The 21,514-nt window shown below is 38.5% G+C and overlaps 1 protein-coding gene across 1 annotated transcript in view; it reads left to right on the top strand.

Annotated features, from left to right (window-relative positions):
* LOC140235132 (phosphopentomutase-like) overlaps positions 1-20,978 on the top strand; it is a 32,736-nt gene extending 11,758 nt beyond the window's left edge. The window contains exons 6-16 of the mRNA XM_072315171.1: positions 3,226-3,333; positions 4,431-4,600; positions 5,243-5,366; positions 7,938-8,199; positions 9,428-9,510; positions 11,229-11,322; positions 11,792-11,921; positions 12,391-12,490; positions 13,878-13,964; positions 15,067-15,200; positions 15,902-20,978. Coding sequence (XP_072171272.1) covers positions 3,226-3,333; positions 4,431-4,600; positions 5,243-5,366; positions 7,938-8,199; positions 9,428-9,510; positions 11,229-11,322; positions 11,792-11,921; positions 12,391-12,490; positions 13,878-13,964; positions 15,067-15,200; positions 15,902-16,004 — 1,395 coding nt within the window. The 3' untranslated portion in view covers positions 16,005-20,978. The remainder of the gene's footprint in view (positions 1-3,225; positions 3,334-4,430; positions 4,601-5,242; positions 5,367-7,937; positions 8,200-9,427; positions 9,511-11,228; positions 11,323-11,791; positions 11,922-12,390; positions 12,491-13,877; positions 13,965-15,066; positions 15,201-15,901) is intronic.
* The last annotated feature ends 536 nt before the right edge of the window (positions 20,979-21,514 follow it).

Raw genomic sequence — 21,514 nt, 5'->3', positions numbered from 1 at the left:
TAAAATTGGCGTTTTTTTGGCATCGTTGCACTGTATATCGCCATTGATGCGCGCGCGGAATTTCAACTTTGACGGGCCCGTATGACGTCATATTAAGTCGGATTGACTTGAAACTTGGTAGAAATATTCCTTGACATTTCAGGCATCCGATAAATGTAAAAAAACGGGAAATTTCTATTGCATATGATCTGTGTGTGCGAATATGTGCGCGCGCGTACGCGTCCGTCGAATTTTTTCAATTTTTCAAAAAATGCTCCAAATGGTCTGAAACGTGTGCAAAAAAAATTTGAGCTCGATTTGAGCATACAAATATTTCAACGCGCGCGTACGCGCGCGTTTTGAGATAAAAATGAATTTTGAGAATATGAGTAGAATTCACTTGACTTGAAATATGTGTGACGTAAATTTCATTGAAGAATTCCATTCTATTAATGAGATATTTATGAAAATGTGTTTTCATATAATGACGTCATAGTGACGTCACGGTCGACTGATCACTATGATTTTACTTGCGCTGTCGTCTTTGCGACATGATACATATATAGTATAAGTTTGACATTGAGAGGCAATGCACTTTCTGAGCTAACCTCTGCACAAATTTTGTCCAGAAATAAAGAAGATTAAAAAGAAGAACAAAGAATCAGTACAGATACAGAAGGTGATCCGAGAGGATACTCGGATCACCTAATTATTAAAGCAGAATATTACTGAAACATCTACCACACTTTGATTACCACTGATTAGATCAGATTAAAGGAATGGTAGGGTTTTGGTTGAAATGGGAGATTCAAATTTTAACCTTATTGTGAGATAATTAGAAACCACTTAAATGAAATATAAAAGAGCATATCGATCGAAGAGGAAATTCAAATTTCATTTGATGAGAATTGGTTTTGAAATGGCTGAGATATCCAAAAATAAAGAGATCCCGATAAAAGACAGAGCCCGCATTTTATTAGGCCCACTTTGTTTTACTTTTAACTTGTTTTCAGATATCTGAGCCATTTCAAAACCATTTCATCAAAGAAACTTTTAGAATTGTATGCTGTTTAAGATTTCATAAGTAGCTTCTAATTATCTCCCAAAAAGTTATAATCTGAATTCCCCATCTCATCCAAAACTACAGTTTCACTGGCCAGTGGTCAAAGTTCAAGGGTCATCAAGGTTTTATAATCATTAACCATGTTCTAAGTGGCAGGTGGCAAGTGGTTTGTAACCATTTGTTGTCCACTCAGCCACACAGAAAATTTAATATGATTTTCTTTAGAAAAAAAAAAATGGTTAACTCATCAAAATGAATTGGTGAGACAAATTAGACCCCGTTTACAGTGTGGGGCCAGGCTCGGCCGCGGCAGAGCCCGGCCTCAATTGCGCGGCCGAGCCTCGCAATTTTGTCTGTTTACACTGCTGGGCTCGGCCGCGCATTTAATTCAAACCTTTCAATATTTTGTCGTAGTGGCGCTCTGCTTGTAAACAAACGCAATTTGGTATAGCCTGGTTTTCAGACCCTTTGCCAACTGGATTCCGTGGCGACGAAGTCGCCGTTCGGGCAAAAGCCTTTGACGAAGGAAAAATCCTTTGCAGGACAAAACCACTTTAAACTATACTAGTTTTCCACGTTGAGGGGGTTAATATCGTGAATAGCGAAATAGTACGGGCAGAGGGTCTGGAAGCCAGACTAAAATTGGCCGCGCATTTGGCCCAGTTTGCGTTTACATCAAGAAGAGGCCGGGCTCGGCCGCGGCTCGCCGAGACCACCTCCAGAGCAAGGCCAAATGCGAGGCCAATTTTGGCCTCGCATTTGGCCTTTTGCGCGGGGCTAGGCTCGGCCGCGGCTCAGCCGCGGCCGAGCCTCGCACTGTAAACGGGGTCTCAGAAGCACATCATTTGAATTGTGATATTTTAATCATTTTGGAGAGTTTCTGTTGTAATCTATTTTACTTGTCTGCTGAGTGTTTATTTACATTTACATACATTTGATTCCGTTGCTTTACCAAATTCAGGGAGGTTTTCAAATCCACATAATCTTTTACATTCCTTCAATTAATGTGCATCATTATGCATGCTTCTTTACATTACAACAGAAAGGGGAGTTTTTATTGTAATTTTGCAAACACTGAAATGTGGACAGAAGTATCATAGAAAAAGGGGATTTCTGAAATTTCAATGCAGAAATTGAATTAAAAAATCAATTTTTGTCCCCGCCGAACGAGTTCGAGCAGGGGACTATGAAACAGGCTCCGTATGTGTGTGTGTCCGTGTGTCCGTCTGTCTGTGCGTCCGTGTGTGATCAAAATCTTCAATTTGCTACTTCTCTGTCATTTATGAGCCAATTTTGATTCTGTTTGCTTTAAATGATAGCACTACATGGGAGCTTTGAAACTTCTACACAGAATTTCAGTTGTGACCTTTGACCTTGACCTTTGACCTATATTGTACATTTTGCTACAAAATGCTACTCCTTCACCATTTCTAACCCGACTTCGATTCCGTTTGCTTTATGTGATGGCACTAGTTGAGGGCTTCAAAACTTCTACACAGAATTTTGACCTTTGACTTCTTTGACCTTCATTATTTGACCTATATTATACATTTTGCTACAAAATGCTACTCCTTCGCCATTTCTAACCCGATTTCGATTCCGTTTGCTTTATGTGATGGCACTAGGTGAGGGCTTCAAAACTTTTACACAGAATTTTGACCTTTGACTTCTTTGACCTTTGACCTTGATTTTTGACCTATATCGTACATTTTGCTACAAAACGCTACTCCTTCGCCATTTCTAACCCAATTTCGATTCCGTTTGCTTTATGTGATGGCACTAGGTGAGGGCTTCAAAACTTCTACACAGAATTTTGACCTTTGACTTCTTTGACCTTTGACCTTAATTTTTGACCTATATTGTACAATGGCTACAAAATGCTACTCTTTCGCCATTTCCAACCCGATTTCGATTCCGTTTGCTTTATGTGATGGCACTACAGTAGGTGAGGGCTTCAAAACTTTTCCACAGAATTTTGACCTTTGACCTTGATTTTTTACCTGTATTGTACATTTTGCTACAAAATGCTACATGTACTTCCGGCGGGGACATATATTACGCACCGCATAATTTCTACTTTTCCTTGTTATTTGAGTTTCTTGCTGTAATATACTACCTCTGCAGCTAATCTTTTATCATTTATTTTAATCATTGTGATATCTTATTGTTGATTTTTGTTTTAGCCATATGCCATAAGGAAATACAGCTGTGTTGCAGGTGTCATGGTAACCCCATCCCACAATCCAAAGGGAGACAATGGCTACAAAGTCTACTGGAGTAATTCAGCACAGGTAATGTCTATTAAGCCTGAGAAGGTCTATCAGCAGAATTCCCGTACATGACTACAGCTATGTTCAGACGAGGGCAGTTTTAGTCGGAGTAACTTCGGAGGAAGGGTTGGAGGAAGCTTGGTCGGAGTAACTTTGGAGGAAGGGTCGGAGTAATGCCGGTCTGAACAAGGTCGTGGGAACTTCCTCCGGTCGGAGGAACTTACCACGACCTCTTCCTCCGACCAAGATACTCCTGAGTTTTCTCAGGAGTATCTCGCTACCACGATTAGACGGTCGGAGTAAATTGCCCGTGCGGACAAGCCCTTGGAGTATCTCTGAACTTATATAAGTGTACCTTGAACTTCCGGGGTCAAATCGCAATGTTGACATTTTGCGAGTACAAGTGCGCGTGTAGTGCAATCTAACCTAGTCGATCGCAACAAAGAATTTAGCGTTCAGAAATTGCCATGAACAAGAATGGAGAAGAAAACACCTCTGGTAAAAACAATTGTGTGGTCGATGTGCGCGGCGCTACCACTTCCGAAAGTTACACCGACCCTCCACGGTGATCCCCGCGAAGGCCTTGCCGTTGTGTGGACACAGGGTCGTGGTTAGATAAGTATAGATTTGAATTTTAATTGCTGCGCCATAAAATTTTACTCCGACTAGAAATACGTCTGAACATGGCTTACATCTCTCATGTTTTGTTGATTTAAGATTTCATTACTCTTTTATGTAAACCTTCATTATTAGCACCATTTACTGGAGCAGGGTCCTGGCAAACTTGCATGCTGTCAGCTGCTGAAAGATTCCAAGCATATTGTATGCTGAATTTGTGAAACTGGTATTTTAGTTATGGGCAAAGTATGACAGTGAGGACATGAAATGAATCCTTGTGTGTATGTTGCAATGTCAGACCTATGAAAAGTTTCAAGATTGGCCATTATTTGTATTACAAGCTAAATTTAGGTTTCTGCAAAATAGAACTCTGTACCCTGATTAATTGCTTCAGAATGACAATGTATGGCTGTGTATGAGATTTCCGATATCATCTGGACCTGTTATGATGCAAGATGATAAGGAGATGAATTATGTTTCTGTTTCTGTTCCTGTTCCAGATCATCAGCCCAGTTGACAAGGGGATAGCCAAAAACATACTGGAAAATCTAGAACCATGGTCAAACTCATGGGACTTATCAGTTCTGGAGACCAGCAAACAGCTTCAAGATCCGTATGAAGAAATCCTCTACTCCTATACACAGGAATTAAAACAGCATTGTCTTTACAGGTGAGCTTTCAATGGATACAGTCATTCCTCTGTCAATATATCTGAAGCAAAGAAAAAACAACGACATCAAACATGTATGTACGTGACCTTGTATCAGAAAAACCCACAAAAAGTATCACAGGTCAGTTTCTTGGTGGGAATGGAAATATATGCTTGCATGTAGTCAGCTATCTTGATTTTACATCCTGGGTACTTTCTGAGTGAGTAATCCTTGCATCTTATCAAAAGTTGGGAAGTGCAGAATTTGTAGGTGCATTTTGTATTTTGTAAAGAGCCATATTTCTTTTGTTTGACACTATTTCCTGAGTTTTTCACATATTGGGAGGCACACAAAAATGCATTATTAAAACACCTCACAAGAATATGTTAAACTGTACAATATGTAGTAACAACATTACTCTTACATATTCATGAAAAGACTGTACATTATGAGTTCGCCAACTTTGAGATGATTCAATAATTCCAAGACAATAGTTGCTATGGAACTTCAAGCCAAGAAAGAGACAATGGACTTCAATTGACCCTGAACATCAAAGCCTCCTGTCTTGAGAAGTAAATATTCGTAAAGTGCAGATTTTTCTATCACTGTCTTGATGCTTGGACTCCTTTACATATTTTATGCACATATTTTTCTTTTTCCAGATCAATAAACGAAAGGACACCATTACAGTTCACCTATTCAGCCATGCATGGAGTTGGCACCAAGTTCATCAATGCATCCGTCAAAGAGTTTGGCTTCAAGCCATTTGTCATGGTGAAAGAGCAGGTGAGCTGGTTTAATACTCCAGGTCACAAGAAGATCAAACCTTTATGTGCCTTGTGCCTAGGAACTTTAAGCTTAACTTGCCAAGCTTCCATCACCATCAATAGTCCATCAAAATGTGACGCAGTTGTAAAGTTATTAAATCCTTTCATGCATAGCATTGTGCATCTGTCCAGTAGGAATGGCCGTTGACACAGTGGGGGTTTGGGGGTGGGGTGAACTAGGTAATTTCTATTCATTGAGGATTTATAGTTTTCTAGACGTCTGTGCCAGTCCGCAAAGAAAGCACTCCAGCATGCATGCCAATTTTTGAGCACAGCACAGTTGGGGTTGATGTGATTATGCAATTGCTGATTTAAGACGTGGGAATGATGACATGTATGAAGGAAATTGCAAGCATTTCACAAGCAGATACAGTGGGTGATTTTTTTTTCTTTGGGTTCACGCTGTATACACATTTGCAAGTTACCTACACATGTGCAAATGAATGGAAGTTGAGTTTGAAGTAAATCACGCTATTTGACTTCCCCATTACTGCATTGAGTGACAGCCTTGCATCAGTCCTGGTATATTTGTTGACTCTGAACCATGTTTGTTGTATAGTGAAGATAAGAATAATCAGAATTTGACCCGAACAGAGCTTGGGTTGAACTAAAGTAATTAAGTTGATAATAAAGGTCATAATACAGTTGTGCCCAGCTGATACCAGTAGACCTTTATGATATGTATTTGGTTGATATTTCATCCCTCCACATTTCAACGTAACCCACTGTTTGTCTACAGTGAAAGAACAATATACACCGTAGATGTCTGTAGATAATTGCCCCAGATGGTAAAACTAATACATCATTTGAACATGCATTGCAATCGGAAGGAAGGAAACAGTATTGTTGAACAACCACACTCACTGACTGTCTTAAAGTTATAAGTGGTTATGAATCTGTAGCTCATTAGATTTTGACGCGTGGACGTTTGAGACAACGAGTGCGTTGGATGTTCTCCTCTCCCCTGTGTCGTGCTGAAAAGTACCTTTAGATTACACTGGGACGCAACGTATAAAAAATAAAATGGTGCCCCCATATAATCAGTGCATCAAGTAGCTCTTTGCATCTTAAATTGAGCGGACGTAAAAATAGCCCAGAACACATAGTGAAATATAGATTGACTTGATGTGCATTTGTGCGCATGCTCAGAACGTATTTTTTTTTTTCTCTCTGAACGTCCCGGTCGCGAAAATCTAAAGCTCCCTATTGACCTATAGCACAACTTTGTTGACTCTTAGTGGAGAAGAGCACCCACAAGTAGCCAGTATGTGAGATATGGGTGTTCGTTTTAGTCTTACATTGTTAGTTTTGATGTACTACATTATAGTTCACAGTGCATTCACTATTCACTCAAGCAAATACTTAGTGGACATCATGCTGTCTACATTGTATATTGCTCTTGGTTTTTCCTGTTTCTGCTAACCGATTTTTTTGAAATGTAATAGGACATGTTATGTCATCATCCAATCACTTCAGATCTGGAGATTTTGCAAAAGCCCACAATCAGAAAGTCAGTGTCCTGCAATTCAATCAGGCTTTCATGGTTGTAGGTCACATGTTTTTGTTGCCCGGCTAATGTCTTACCATGATGAAAAGTTCAGTGAAGAGGTAAAAATCAGTCATCTATACAAGTGATAAATTTGCCATCAAATGTGTACCATACCTTACCATACACACGCCAGAGGAGTGCTCAAATACTCCTAAAGTGTAAAATACGTACCATACTACTACTGAGTGCAAAGAGGACCACCTCTCAAATGTGCTCCAAAAGCGTGACATAACCATACCGAAAGTTGGTATGAGAAGAATGCTTGTAACATGCACATACTTCATACACTGTAATACAAAGAGTTGATTCTCTTTGTGTGGGACACCTGTAAGTGGCATAAGCGTGCCAGGTGCATGACCCTGTTGCTACCAAATGTGATCGCATCTAAATATAACTCATAATGTATGCTTTCTCCACAAATTGGAGGTGTCGTGGCTGAGTGGATAAGAGCGCTCGTCTGTGAACGACATGAGCGTGGTACGTTTCGTGGATTCGAGCCCATGCCAAGCCCGACACGTTTGCCCTTCAGCAAGGCACTTTGTCCACATTGCTGCTCTCCACCCAGGAGTATAAATGGGTACCCGGCAGGATAAGAAAGCTTATGTTGGTTGATTAGCATGTGTGCGCCTGTAAAATGGCTGCAAATGGCTGGTATGCTCCCCAGGGAGTGGAGAATGAGCACTGTCAGTGCTGGTTGGAAATGATGTATCCAGTGACTGGGGTAATGATAGTCTGTAGAGTGCATTGAGATACTTAACAAGTGTGAAATGTGCTATAAAACCAGCTATCATAATTGAATTGCTCAAACACTCCAAATCTGGCATGATATAGTATGGTACGCATGGGATTTAAATACACTACTGTAGATCACTTTGGTTACCGCTTTGGAGCACTCAAACATGGCCTTGAATTCTTTTGTTTTGCTCTTTCACTCCACTGTGGCTTTGCAACAGAAGTTCTGTTTTTGCTCCCTCCTCACAGGTTGAGCCAGATCCAGAGTTTCCCACCGTGAAATATCCCAACCCTGAGGAGGGAAAGAGTGCCCTCGACCTCTCCATGAGCACAGCCGAGGCCAACGACAGCACCATCATCATTGCCAACGATCCCGACGCAGACCGGCTGGCAGTAGGGGAGAAGCAGAAGAACGGGTCATGGAAGATCTTTACAGGAAACGAGTTGGGCGCCCTCTTGGGTTGGTGGTGCTTCCATCGGGCGAAGAAGGAGAACGGAGACTCCGCTATCAGTAGGTGGAGTACCAGTTAATGCAGAGATGTCCAATGATAGGAGATTCTAGAACTGTAAAAGCTGTAATTTTCGTAAGGGTTTAATTTTTACAAAATTTGCTAATCACTGCTTGGCAGCGAATTCAACTCTTTATGTGCCACATTCGTATGCCTGACTCAGTAGATAGCACATTTTGCTCAAATGCACAATCCTGCCCAAACCGATCGATAAATCGCCAAATACCTAGATACAATGAAAGTTTCATTGAGATTCAATTCTGCAGACATTTAATTTGCATTGCCCGATATGTGAATATGTAGTGATGATCCTAGGATTTTTTTTTTATATTTTATTTTTTTTAGTAAATTCTAATTTTCTGCAGAGGTTGTATTTGCTACAAAAGTCATGCCTCTCAGGCCTGGAAAAGGAAAAAATCATATATATAGCTACTACTGTACTGGCCATGTGCGAGAGAAATAATCACAACTTTGTCACAAACTTTACATTGCAGCAAAGCTTGGATTTTCTCTCCAATTTTGCTCAATGTAAGTTTACGTGTAGCATAAACGTATGTCTAAGACGTTGCATGGCTTCAGAAAAAAGGGGAAAAAAATGTTTTCCCAAAAGTGCTCCTGCGTTGAATCAGAATAATGTGGCATACAGGGGGTTTACACCATGGCACACAAAAAGTTGATAGGGAGTGAAAACAGCAGGCATCAGTGCACTTGAGATAATCTTTGGGTCAAAGCTGGGAAACAACATCTTGCAAAAAGTCTGTGACCACATTCAAATAAATATTATATCTGAACAGGAAAATAACAGCTTTTACCATAGACATCATTATAGGGGTTTATATTTCATATCTGAATTGGGTGGTTAAAGCAAATGATTATGTAACATTTAGAATAGAATGCAAGAAGCAAATGAGAGATGCATTCGACTTTAATGAGAGAAACTGTTACCCTAGTCCTGAATATACTTGGGACTAGGCAGATGTCGGTGGGAAATGCATATTATAGAAAAACAGCTTGTCCTCGACAGGTTAATGGAACTTCTTGTGCAATCTAGTCAACTAGTCATTTGTTTGAGAACCACATGGAGAACAATTTTATAGCATGTCGGAGTTGCTTCCTCAACCCATATTGATAGACAAAGAAAAGGATCAGAGGAGCTTCGTCTTGACTTGCAGTATCAGCACTGAACACACGTTTCATCTGAGTGTCATTGTGATCTTTGTTTTTCTGCAGGTAATGATGTGTACATGCTAGCCAGTACTGTTTCCTCAAAGTTTCTCCAGAAAATGGCAGAGAAAGAAGGATTTCAATTTCTGGTAAGTCACGCTCCTTCGTGCATCGTCAGTGTAATCCTAATGTGATTTTTATGGTGTCATATTGTATGAGTATTAAAACATTTGTTTTTGTTTACACACTTTTTTGAGTTACAGTCAGAGTACGAAAGAAATCAGACTCAGCTTTTAACAAAATGATATAATTGATCAAAAGTACATTATTATCATAACCAATTGAAATGAGTGATGTAAAAGTTCAGTCCCCAGAAATGGTACTTGAGCAAAAATATGCTTCGAAGCAGGGTGTTTGTGGAGAACATACAAAGAGGGATTTCAAACCATAGCAACCATCATTAAAGGATTATGAAGCTTGTTGACACACCAAGTAAAGTAAAATTTATTCATAGGTATCTTGAAATACAGTCAACCTTCTTTAAGTTAACCTCGCATAAGTGGATTAATGGCCTATTAAAAATTGAAGGTCTTTTTTCAAGTCCTCTTTACATTCTATTGATTTTAGTCCCTCATACAATGTAAGTAGAATTTTCTCAAAGTTGAAACTATTTCTTTGGTCCAAATAGATTTGACTTTACAGGCAAGGTCGACTGTATCTGATGTAGCTGTCTGTGTAGATGGATGTTCGTGTGGGGTTTCCATAATATACTCTCTTGTATACTTCTCGTTAAAAGTGGAAATAAACAAACTCAGAGGGGAGTAGCAAGTGTGTAAAAACAACAACAGTATCATGTCACGTTCATTGATTCATATGGATCCAAACTTCTTATGCAGAGTCACATAACTTATTGTACATCACATGCCACATCAGACATTTGTGTGAGAGTGTATTTATGCCTCTGCCATGCAAGTGTCGATGGAGGCATATTATTTTTGGGTTGTCCATCCGTTCATCTGTTCATCTGTCTGGAAATCACTTTTGTGGACATTTCATTCAATAAACTTGATGTTAACTCTTTATGTGCCATGGGGTAAACCCCCTGTGTGCCACATTATTCTGAGACAGCAATGAAGTCATGCTTTGGGAAAATGTTCTGTTTTTCAATCTATGTAACTTTTATTGGTATTTATCACCTTGGACATGTAAAAAGTAATGTTTTAGAGAAAAATATAAGCTTTGCTTTGATGTAAATTGTATGACAAATCTTATTTGAAGAAGTATGGACCATGGGGTCAAAGGGCAAGGGTCATAGGTCAAGTGAAAATGCTCAAATACCAACTGTAAATACTTGCTCTCTTAAAATTGAAGGGGTCGGTGCAATATAGTGCTAACCCACACAATAGTCATTTTGAGATAATCGCTGTTGAATGTTTGGAAAGTCCATACATTGTACACTAATAAAACATGAATGCATGCATTTTTACAATCTTATTGGTTGAAATCTAATATGATATTTTCACGGATGTTAGAGTGAAGGATAAGGATTATGAAAATGCATGTAACTCAATTTTTACCAAAGTGTGGGTTAGCACTATATTGCACCGACCCCTTCAATTATATAGGCATTCATCCAAATGAAACCTAGTTCAAGGAAAGTAAACACTTCACATATTTGTTACAAATATGTCATTTCATTTTTTTTTTTTGGGGGGGGGGGGGCCAATTATGTGAAACTGTCATGTAACATTTTCAAGGCATATTCTATAAACCTATTGGGAGAACTATGCGATATGGCGGAGGCATGCCAGCCGCCAAAGCAACATTCCTAGTTGTTTTTTAAGATATGCTGTATTTGTATCAACAGGAAACATTAACAGGCTTCAAGTGGATGGGAAATAAGGCTGTGGAGTTGATGGAGCAGAAGAAATCCGTCCTCTTTGCCTATGAAGAAGCCATTGGTGAGTGCTAGTACCATTCAGAGCCCTTCGTCTTCATCATACAAGGCCTGTTTCTCAATGTGACAAATTAAAGGCATGATTTGTTTAAATGCACAATTTGTTGGTGGCTTTCTGCAATGATATCCACTGATTTCCTTGTGAATTTTGATACAGTGAATTAGCAGTTCAGACACTGTTACACTTTCATTATTATAGAATGATGAATTAATGATACTGAGGAAGGATAATTCAAATGTTGGAAATTATGCCATGGTCAAAATTCAGTGCGGGTAACCACTTTATGAAATTGCATGATGGTTTGTACTGAAATTAGATGCATGATATATCAATGAATTTAAAAGTAACATTTTTTGACAAGAATTGCAGAAATTCTATGTTAGATTGTACAAGTGACATTTTCTTCTTTTTTTTTCCTCTTTTTTTTTTCTTGTCTTGTAAAGAGTATGATTATGATGTGTATTTCTGCCAGGTTTCATGTGCGGTACAATGGTGTTGGACAAAGATGGCGTCAGTGCAGGAACGTTTACTGCGGAGATGGCTGCTTACCTGGATTCCCAGGGCATGACGTTAACAGGGAAGCTGGAGGACCTTTATTCCAGGTTTGAGCTTTTGCTTGTCATAGCTTTCCTGGAAATAGTTCATGCTCTAATAGTGCAGAGCTGCCAAGTCTCCCTGATTCTGCAGAAGTCTCCCTGAAAGTATCAAAATCTGTTCATGTCTGAATAAGAGTATATTAAATTTTCCCTGATTTTGGAATTATTTTCACCCATTAAAATGCATGTAACACCCAGATATCTCCCTGATTGCTGTGTGGAATCTCGCTGATTTGGATGTGGGAATGTTGGCAGACCTGCAAGTGGGGCATGAAAACAAGCCAAATTACTTGTGACTAACGTTATCTTCTTGACTTTGCCCATCTTTTGTTTTATTATGTTTTGTTTAGTTACTTAATGTCTTTTTTATTCTAGGTTTAGCTTTTTGTTTCTAGTTGTTGATATTTTGGGGCATGTTTTTAGTTGTTATAGCCTTGCAGTGAAATTGCAGTTGTTTTTCATACACCCAATACAGGTATGGCTACCACGTATCAAGGAATTCCTATTACATCTGCCACAACCCAGAGACAATAAATGCTATCTTCGCCAGGATACGGACTTTAGACCAGGAATCTGTAAGTGTACTGTGTCCTCTGTTTCACTTGTCAGTGTTCATCAATTTGTGACCCTGCATCACAAAACCAACAAAAATGTCGCCTGACATGTATTTTTAGTTAAGGGCAGATGGTGAAAGAGCAGATTCTAAGCTTTAAAATGATGTATAACTCAATTCAAATGGACTCTCCTAACCTGTCTGAATATTTGAAAGAAAGCACACACTCTGGAAAGATGTGAACTGAGAAGAGAGGCTCTGAAGTAAAGGGTCTCTTCAAGAGCTTAATCTTTAGAAACCGTGCTGGCTGTGTGATAAATCGGACAAGAAGCAGGACGTAAACCACTGGAGCATCAACAATGAAGGGATTATCAGTTTAGGCTGAAATTGAGCCTGCTCAATTAACACATTCTGTCCATAATAAATGCCAACTTTCAAGGTGGTAGCACTATCTATTCAAAAGTTAATTAGAGTTGAAACTGAAGGATGTTTAAAGGATTTTAAAGAAATGAAAAGGGACCTGTGAAGACGTACCTAATCGCACTACTCTACAAAAAGGGTTGTAGAAAAACTGTTGAAAACACACTTTCCTGTTTGTTTTATGACCCCAAACTTATGAATAAGGTAGACAAAGAATACCTCTTTCAGAAAGTATAAAAAACTCAAGATTGACTTGGTTGACCTGTTTCACCCTTTTGAGGTCCTCGCGCAAAATCAAGGGCTGTGACTTTGTGTTCGTTTTGTGATGCACGGTCACATTTGTAGTAATAGTAGCTGTAGTTTGTTAGCTAGTATAAATGCCCCTCCCCATCCCATTACTCTGGAATAGTGTTCATGAGGTAGTAACCTAACTTTAGTGCATGTCTGACAACAGATTACTGACTTTCCCTTTATAATCCACATCGAATGTTGTATGAAACTTTCAACAGCAGGTCAAATGCTCATGAAATTAAATAGCAACAAAAAGATAAGAGTAAGACTTTATTTGAAGAGCAGAGACTTTCCCCAAGTGGTCTTGAATGCGCTTTCTCTTTTGATTGATGTTTAATTGACAAGATGGTGTTGACAGTAAGTTATGTTCTGGCTAATTCTAAGTGATGAGCTGATGATTTCAATGTGATATCTGCAGATTTGTTTACGAGAGCAAGTGCTTGAGAGTTAGAGATATTCTTGCAGAAACAATTTTGTTAAGGTGCTTGTAGAATCATGTTCACAATGTATCGCAGCAAAAGAACGCATTGAATTTATCATAGATAATCAGATTAGACTGAGAAAGAATAAACAACGAAGTGACTCTCATTTAAAAAAAACAAAGAAAAATGAATTGAATGTGATATATGTTTTGCTATGATATGTAGAATTTACAAACCTTTACTGACAGCAATTGCTGATATTCTTCTTGTTTTCAGTATCCATCATCTGTCGGGGGAAGTAAAGTAACGTCTGTCCGAGACCTCACCACGGGGCATGACAGCAGGCAGCCAGACAAAAAGGCTGTAAGTATACAACATTATCAGATGGGTCGAGAAAATTCTGTGAACTCGGTTGTCAAGAGCTGTGTGTTGATTTTTACAGATAGCATGTTGCCTCATTGACGGTAGCCACTGCAAACATGTTATCCTGCGCCTTTAGCAACAGTTGGCACACTATCACAAGTGCTTGTGCACTCGGTAAGGGATGCCTATGGGCTAGCTATCATCATGCATCCAGTTAATTTACCAAACATCCAGTAGTTACTAGATGCATGGCTGGAAGTACTAGATGCATGATATGCTTCTAAGGTAAGCCAAAAGGAAATGTATCCCGTAAAGCTACCATCGGGTTCAGTGATCAAAAAATAGATTTCGGGGGGGGGGGGGGGGGGAAATCCCCTGTTCCGTAAAACAGATGGTTCACATGCCTTTTTTGTGTCAGTAGGAGTATTGTGCATGCAGTAACTATGGATTGTAGTCTATTAAAACCTACTCAGCTTCGCCTCATTGTGTAGTTATTTTACACACACAATTCCTACTGACACACTCAGACGTGTGCATCATTTGTATACGGCTCCAGGCATTCCACACCCCTGATCTGGTGTTTGGTGCTTTGAAGTTGGTAGAATCCATAACTTGCAATGCATTATGAGCTATCTTACAGTATGCTACAAGCATGATCACAAATCTACTTTCAAACTGGGATGACTTAATTTCATCTTCTGTAATCAAATTTGTGTTGAGGGTGTTGAAAGTGGTCCATTGCTATAATGTGGAACTTATTAACGAGTCCACTTCATTATGGGAATCGTCAAAAAGGTGTCCTAATACTGCACGATAGTATTACGTCAGATCAATTGCATGATTCTATTGTGCTGCTTAGACAAATATACTACCTCTTTACTTTTTGACAATGTATTCTTGTTGTATATTCTGTAAAATAGTGAACTTGGAAGTGGGAGAAAGAAATTTAGTGCCATTTCTCTTGTTATGCAGAAGTTCCCATGTTTGAAAAACCAAAAATAACAACTATGAAAATAATCATGAATGATTTCTGAATGAAATGATAATTCTTCATTGCAGTTAATCCTATCATATGTGGCTGTACATTTTGTTTTCCATCCAGATACTTCCAGTGAGCAAGTCCAGTCACATGATCACATTCACATTTGACAATGGCGTGGTAGCCACCCTCCGAACAAGCGGCACTGAGCCAAAGATCAAGTATTACACAGAGATCTGCGCCGACAGCGCTAGCAGGTCAGTACCTGATCCCACATGCACCTGCCTTTAGTCTTTTGATACATTTGAATCCAATACTAATGTGTGAAAGTTTAAAGAAAAGCTCATGAAAACTGTCAAATACCAGTGGTAATTTAATGTGCAAAGACGTGGTATGGATGATGGTAAGATTTTAGAATGGGTATCAGATTCTTACCCTTCATGTATGTAAGAGAAGCTAGGACTGATTTACAGTATGTGTACAGCATGATGGATGACTTCCTGAAATTGATATCAACTTTCTAAGCCTCTATGAGAGATTAGATGCCCTTAAAGATTTCCCTTTCATGGAAAGCAGCAGTCTCGCGCCGCTTTCTCCTTATGCCAGATGGATTGTGCATACTCAAAGCCTTGTATAACCAACTCAATCTGAATGAAATGAATTATTTTTGCTGAGAGTGTGTGCAGTCATAGAATTAGAAGTTCTGTGATGTTACTGTCTGTGATTTAAGTAGCAAGTTCAATGTGTGCTATGATAGGCCATCGTCAAAAAAGAGAGAAAGAAGGAACCTGTCTGGGATTTGAACCTGTCGCCCACTGCTCAAGGATCAGCATCACCACAAACCAAGCTGTAGCCAGTTCCAATGCTGTACATTTGACAGTTTGACATTTCCAATTATGTGCGTTTTAATAATCCACCTTGAGTAATGTACATGTATTTCCCGTGTTTCCCTTGACAGAACTAAAGAAGACATAGTCTCCGAACTGAACAGGTTCGTGAATAACTTGGTTGAGGAACTCCTGCAGCCAGAAATGAACAAACTCATCCCCAAAGAAGACTGAGGGAATCTTCCAATGCAGTTTGTTAGGAGAGCAGGCGAATGAGCCACTGGACAGAAATGATACCTCGTGGGAACAATGCAAAACCACCTGCTTGTAGAGTTGTTGGTTTTTTTCTCTCTCACATATTGCTGGTGATTTATGGGAATAGAATGATGATGATACAGCTGATCCAACTCCCATATTTAAATCCTGAAATGTGATGCAGTGTATGCACCATTAGTATCTGAAATGTGCTATTTGATGACTTATCATAATTTGTCCAATATCTGAAAGGGTTGAAGAGCGTATACTTTGTATCAGCTAGTGACAGGAAACGCATAGCAGCACACTTTGACGGGTATATTATTGTATCGACATTGGCAAAAACGAGTTCCCATAGCACTGATTGGACAGTGACAGTTTTCCCTGTTAGAATGGAGCTAGTCAGACTTGTTTTAATGAAAAGATCATAGACATCATGCATGTAGGAGATGTAGTGTGGAGTCACATTACAGCAAGAAAGACATCCACATATTGTAAGGTCTAGGATTTACATCCTTCTAGTCTTTTTGTTGATTCATGTGATTAAAGACAATAATTAGTTGTCATGGTCACAAAAATATTAAGACTGAAGGGCAGAGACATGGGTGTGTTCATTTTCCATCGTATTTGATGCTGCTTGAAGATCCGCCCACAAGTTTGTGTTCTTACATTGTATGCTGCACAGGGAACAACACATGGTGGTTTTGGGGCACACTTATATGCTTGAGCATGCCAGAGGTGACGAAATATTATAGCAGTTGAAGCAGTGCTGGTATGTAATTAATGTGATATTCCAAAGGTTGCCCCGAGAATTATTGGTCAACAGATAGCATTTTTTTTTTTGTGCCACTAATTTGGAAGGAAATGTAAAGATGCACAGTAGCCTGAAAGCATAGAATGATTGAATTATATGTAAATGAGGACATCGCATTTATATCTTCCTCCGTTGTACATCAATATGGATTTCCTTTTTACATTAACATTTCTTTAAACATTTTCTTGTACTTATATCTTTCCATTTTCAATTTCCATTTGCTGAGGCATCGGTATGTTTGTTTTTTCCACCAGTTTGCATCATGGTGTTTGAAAAACTACAACGGAATGTTTCTTTTCTGTTTTCTGTACTAACAGAATAAGTTAGAGAGTCTCCGTGTACAATTTTGTACAGCTACATGTTTTAAAACTCCAGTCATTGGCATCTGGAATATGTTCATGTTGACATTTGTCATGAGTTGGTTATTGTTTGTGAATGTCATAATTCAAATTTGTATTTCTAGCAAATTTGTATATCACAGTTCTTTTGTAATCTACTTGTATGTAGAGACACTGGTGCTGAAAATCCCAGCTATTGTACCATTGTGCACTGCATTGTTTGATTGTCGGAAGTGGCGTCACTGAATCAGTTCATGCTCTTCATGTTCATCTGGAAATCCAGATTAAGTATTGCAGTTAACTCCCCATCCATGTCAGACTTAAATGAAGATGAACATCAGATGAGAACACTGCCCCCCCCCCAAAAAAAAAATAAAAAATATATATATATATATACGTGTATATATAAAATGATAATAAATGGATAAGATTCTCCTCAATCTCAAATTCATGTTTTTTCTGTTGTTTTTTGTTGTTGTTTTTTATTCACTGGGGAAAAACAACAACAGTGGCAGTGACAAAATGCAACTACAGCGTATACCCATCATTTTATTTCATTTATAGTGAGACTCGGGTTGGCCGTACATTTGGTGTATGGCAGTTTATAGTAACTCTGAAAAGTGAGTTACGTATAGTATAGTCAATCATACCCACATACTATGGGCATAGCATATAATATGATATTGTGCTCTATGTCAGAATAATGTGCAGCTTTTTCATGTATGAACAAACCAGGTTGACTTGTAAGAGTGCAGATGGCCAACCAATAATAAAAGAACAAAATATCAACATTTTCTGCAGTGCTTCCTATAATTTGCTTTACATTCCTGTGTCATACCAAAGTGGCTACGATCATCCTCTCAGATTTAGAGACGAATTATGTTTCTCTTTGCTTGTTTCGTCACAGGGTGAATATGAGACAGACTGTAGGATATCAGATATGGTGTACACAACATATTATATCTTTCTACTGTTTATTAGTAAGACTTTGTTGGCACAGGAGCCTTATATACACCTGTAGCTTGCCACTGTCAGAAATTGTCTCTTGAAAAAAAAGTCAAATATTCCCTAGTACAGTACAGAATGCCCCCTTCCGTATTATTAATAAATGGAATACCATGTATATTCTTGACTACAATAATCCTCATGTTACTCTCGTGTGCTGCATGTAAGAAGACTGTGTATGCTCACTATGACAACTGTAAAGTTACCTCTTATTAGACCAGAAACCACTCCCTGTAGCAAATTCTTTGTGCCAGATATGATGACTACAACACCCACTATTTAGTCATAGACTGCTGTCTATTCTATAGCTCTGGTTACAATTGTAAAAATACAGTAACACATATTTACTATTAAAGAAATCACAGAATGCAGGCTTTTACAATGTTGTATACCTTCATTTGGTAATCTTGATAGCAGTGCACTCAATTCTGTGAGCAAGTGTCCAATAAATTTCCTGTAAAATATCAGGCTTCTTTAAAAAAAAAAAAAATCAGCCACAAATATTTCCCATGATATTCCATTAATCCTCTCAATGCTGTCTACTCAAAATGTTGTTAACACTGTGCACAAAGTAGCTGTCTCTGGGTTTAATGATGGAATTAATACATGATTTAGTCAGACATCATAGTCGAACTACTGACAGATTAATTCCATCGCCTCTTCTGAATGTTGGATTCAAAGGCGCACACTGACAAATACCATGACAAATAACAGTTTGCTTTTGCACCATCCCCACACTGCAATGGCAAGGGAATAGATTTCATTGGTTTCTAGAGTGTATATATGTGTGAGCTTGTTTAATACCAGCTGAATGGAGACATTCACTACACACGGGAGATAACATAATGGCGTACATGTAAAACAGACGGCCCTATTATCTTATTATGACAGAGTGCATCAAAGGTAAGTGGTATAATAACTGCTACAAAGTTTGTTTTCAAACGGTGCGTGATGACTGTGGGACTATACACCTGGTTCTGTGTAACGATGTGCTTACAGGTACTGAATACATGTCGGTAATTTATAGCACAATGTCATTACCTATTAATGTGCATTTAAACCACCATTACTCATAGTATATTTCTATCTGTACTGTGCTCATGGCATACAAATATGTATTAACATTCACCACCAAGATAATATTTTTGTAACATTTCTTGTTTCAGTACTCCGCTTCTCCTTACTATCCATGCTTGCACTTACGATAAGTTAAGACCTCATGTTTTATAAACATAAATATACACATGTATCATTATCAAAAACACCACCTACCTTCACAAAGCAAAGTTAGATATTAAGTACATGTACTTGTAGCAGAGGGTTACTTAGTACAAAGTACTTGGGGTATCAATGGCATATTCATTTCCTGCCAAACAGGAATGCTCCTCATTTTTGTATTACCACCAGGAATTTGCCACTTCTCTCTTGCTCTTAATTCATTTATGAATGCATGTACAAATACAACATTTTGGATGTATTTTTCCTCTAAACATGTATTTGTATTCATGTGTGGAGATGTATTATTTCTCAGTGGACGTAAATTACAGCATTTGATATATAGTTGCATTCAACAGTGTGTAATGTCTAGTCTCTTGATCCGTTAAGAATAATTCAGTTGAATGAGCAGGGCTTTGCTCATAAGCTTTGACAATAGAGGAGTTAGTTCACTGTTCTGTGAGACCAGCCATTAAAAATAAATAAATAAAAAATAAAGAAAAATAAAACACAAAAATAATTTGCTATTGGTGGGAGTGATGTTATTTTTTAAATACAAACTGTACTAGGCATCAAATTGCCACAGTTCGTACCAGACTCACGATTGGATGACAAAAACAGTGTTGTAGTGAATGCAATCCTTCTAAACACTTTTTCCAGCAAGGTGTAATCTGTTCGTGCTGCTCGTTTGCGCTGCAGATAAACAAAGAACACATTACCCAAACATTGATACAAAGGAAAACAGAATGCTTGGAGTTCGTGTGAATTATGAATGTGAACTTCGTAAAGTTTCAAATAGGATATGTTGTCTCCAATGTATTTCGGGACATTGTGCACGATTTGTTAGCCTCACTACGAAGTGTACCGGCTTCATAAAGACGTTTCAGTACGCTCCCGTTATAAGGAACACGGTTGTAACGAAATTCTCGTTACACGTACAACGAAATCAAAATTCAGGTCTCAAAATTATCATCTATACACTATGCTTTTCGCCTATAAGGAAATTTCGATATAACGAAAGAAACCGCCTATCCCGAGGACTTTGTTATAACGGGAATGTACTGTATTTCCCCATAATGTATTTTGTTACATGTCCTTACAATAAATAGATATGTAAGGCTTTAGTGTCTCACTCTGGATGTGAATTCACTTATTCTTCATTATCCATTCACTATACTGGAGAGTTTATATTATTTACTTACTTCACTCAACGCCAAAACAATGTCCCGAGGCCATCTGTATACCTCACGAGACAGACGAAAAGGCAGATTTCATTGACATGTTTGATGCTATCCAAAGTTCACAAGTTAATTCTGCAAGAATATGAACTAATCAGGTGGTTTTTCATCAGTAGCGTTTTGTGCCTGTTTTTTTTTTTTTTTTTTTTTTTTCATGTTTATCAAGCCTTTGGACTGACAGTGTATTGTGAATGTGTACAGTGTACATCATGATGACACGTTTAACCAAAGACAGAATCTGCATGCAGCTTTGGGGAGCTCGAGTATGAATGAAAAAGATTGTTACACTATCCTCAACCAATTATGTTGAAATGAATAAAAAGATCGTTACTTTTATCAACTATTCATGTTGAATCCGGTCTGGTTAATTGATTATTTCGTATGGCTTTAGAAAAATGTTATGATTGATTCTACTCAACCCGAAGAGTGATATTCCTAGTACAATGTGTAATGGTCTTCATGATTGCTTTCCGATCTGGCACAACTTTCCTTCCGTGCGGCATTTTGTCCTTCCTGTTGTCGTTGTTTGTTGTTGTTGTTGTGTTGCTGTTTGTGTGTTTTTTTCGTTTTTGTTGGAGGTTTTTTTTTTTTTTTTCGTGATGGGGAAGATTATTTATTTCCCCTCGCATCGTTGCACGTTTCTCTAGGACTCGGGTATGTATCTTATAGGAACAAAATCGGAGCAGGTGAAAAATAGGAGCAAGATGAATGAAGTGGGTTCAAAAGGAATCAACAAACAGGCCTTTGACAAACAATTTACATCAATCACAGAACTGACCGTCAAAGGCAAAAACATTTTTGAAGGCGATTTCAAATTGCGTATCCACCCCTATAATTGTAATCGTCTGAGCAACGCAAGCAAGGGAGTATGCTTTGACG

Source organism: Diadema setosum, chromosome 11 (genome assembly GCF_964275005.1).
Source record: "Diadema setosum chromosome 11, eeDiaSeto1, whole genome shotgun sequence".
In the NCBI taxonomy this organism is placed as follows: Eukaryota; Metazoa; Echinodermata; class Echinoidea; order Diadematoida; family Diadematidae; genus Diadema; species Diadema setosum.
Note: the sequence above shows the minus strand (reverse complement) of the source record. Positions and strands in the feature narration are given on the sequence as shown.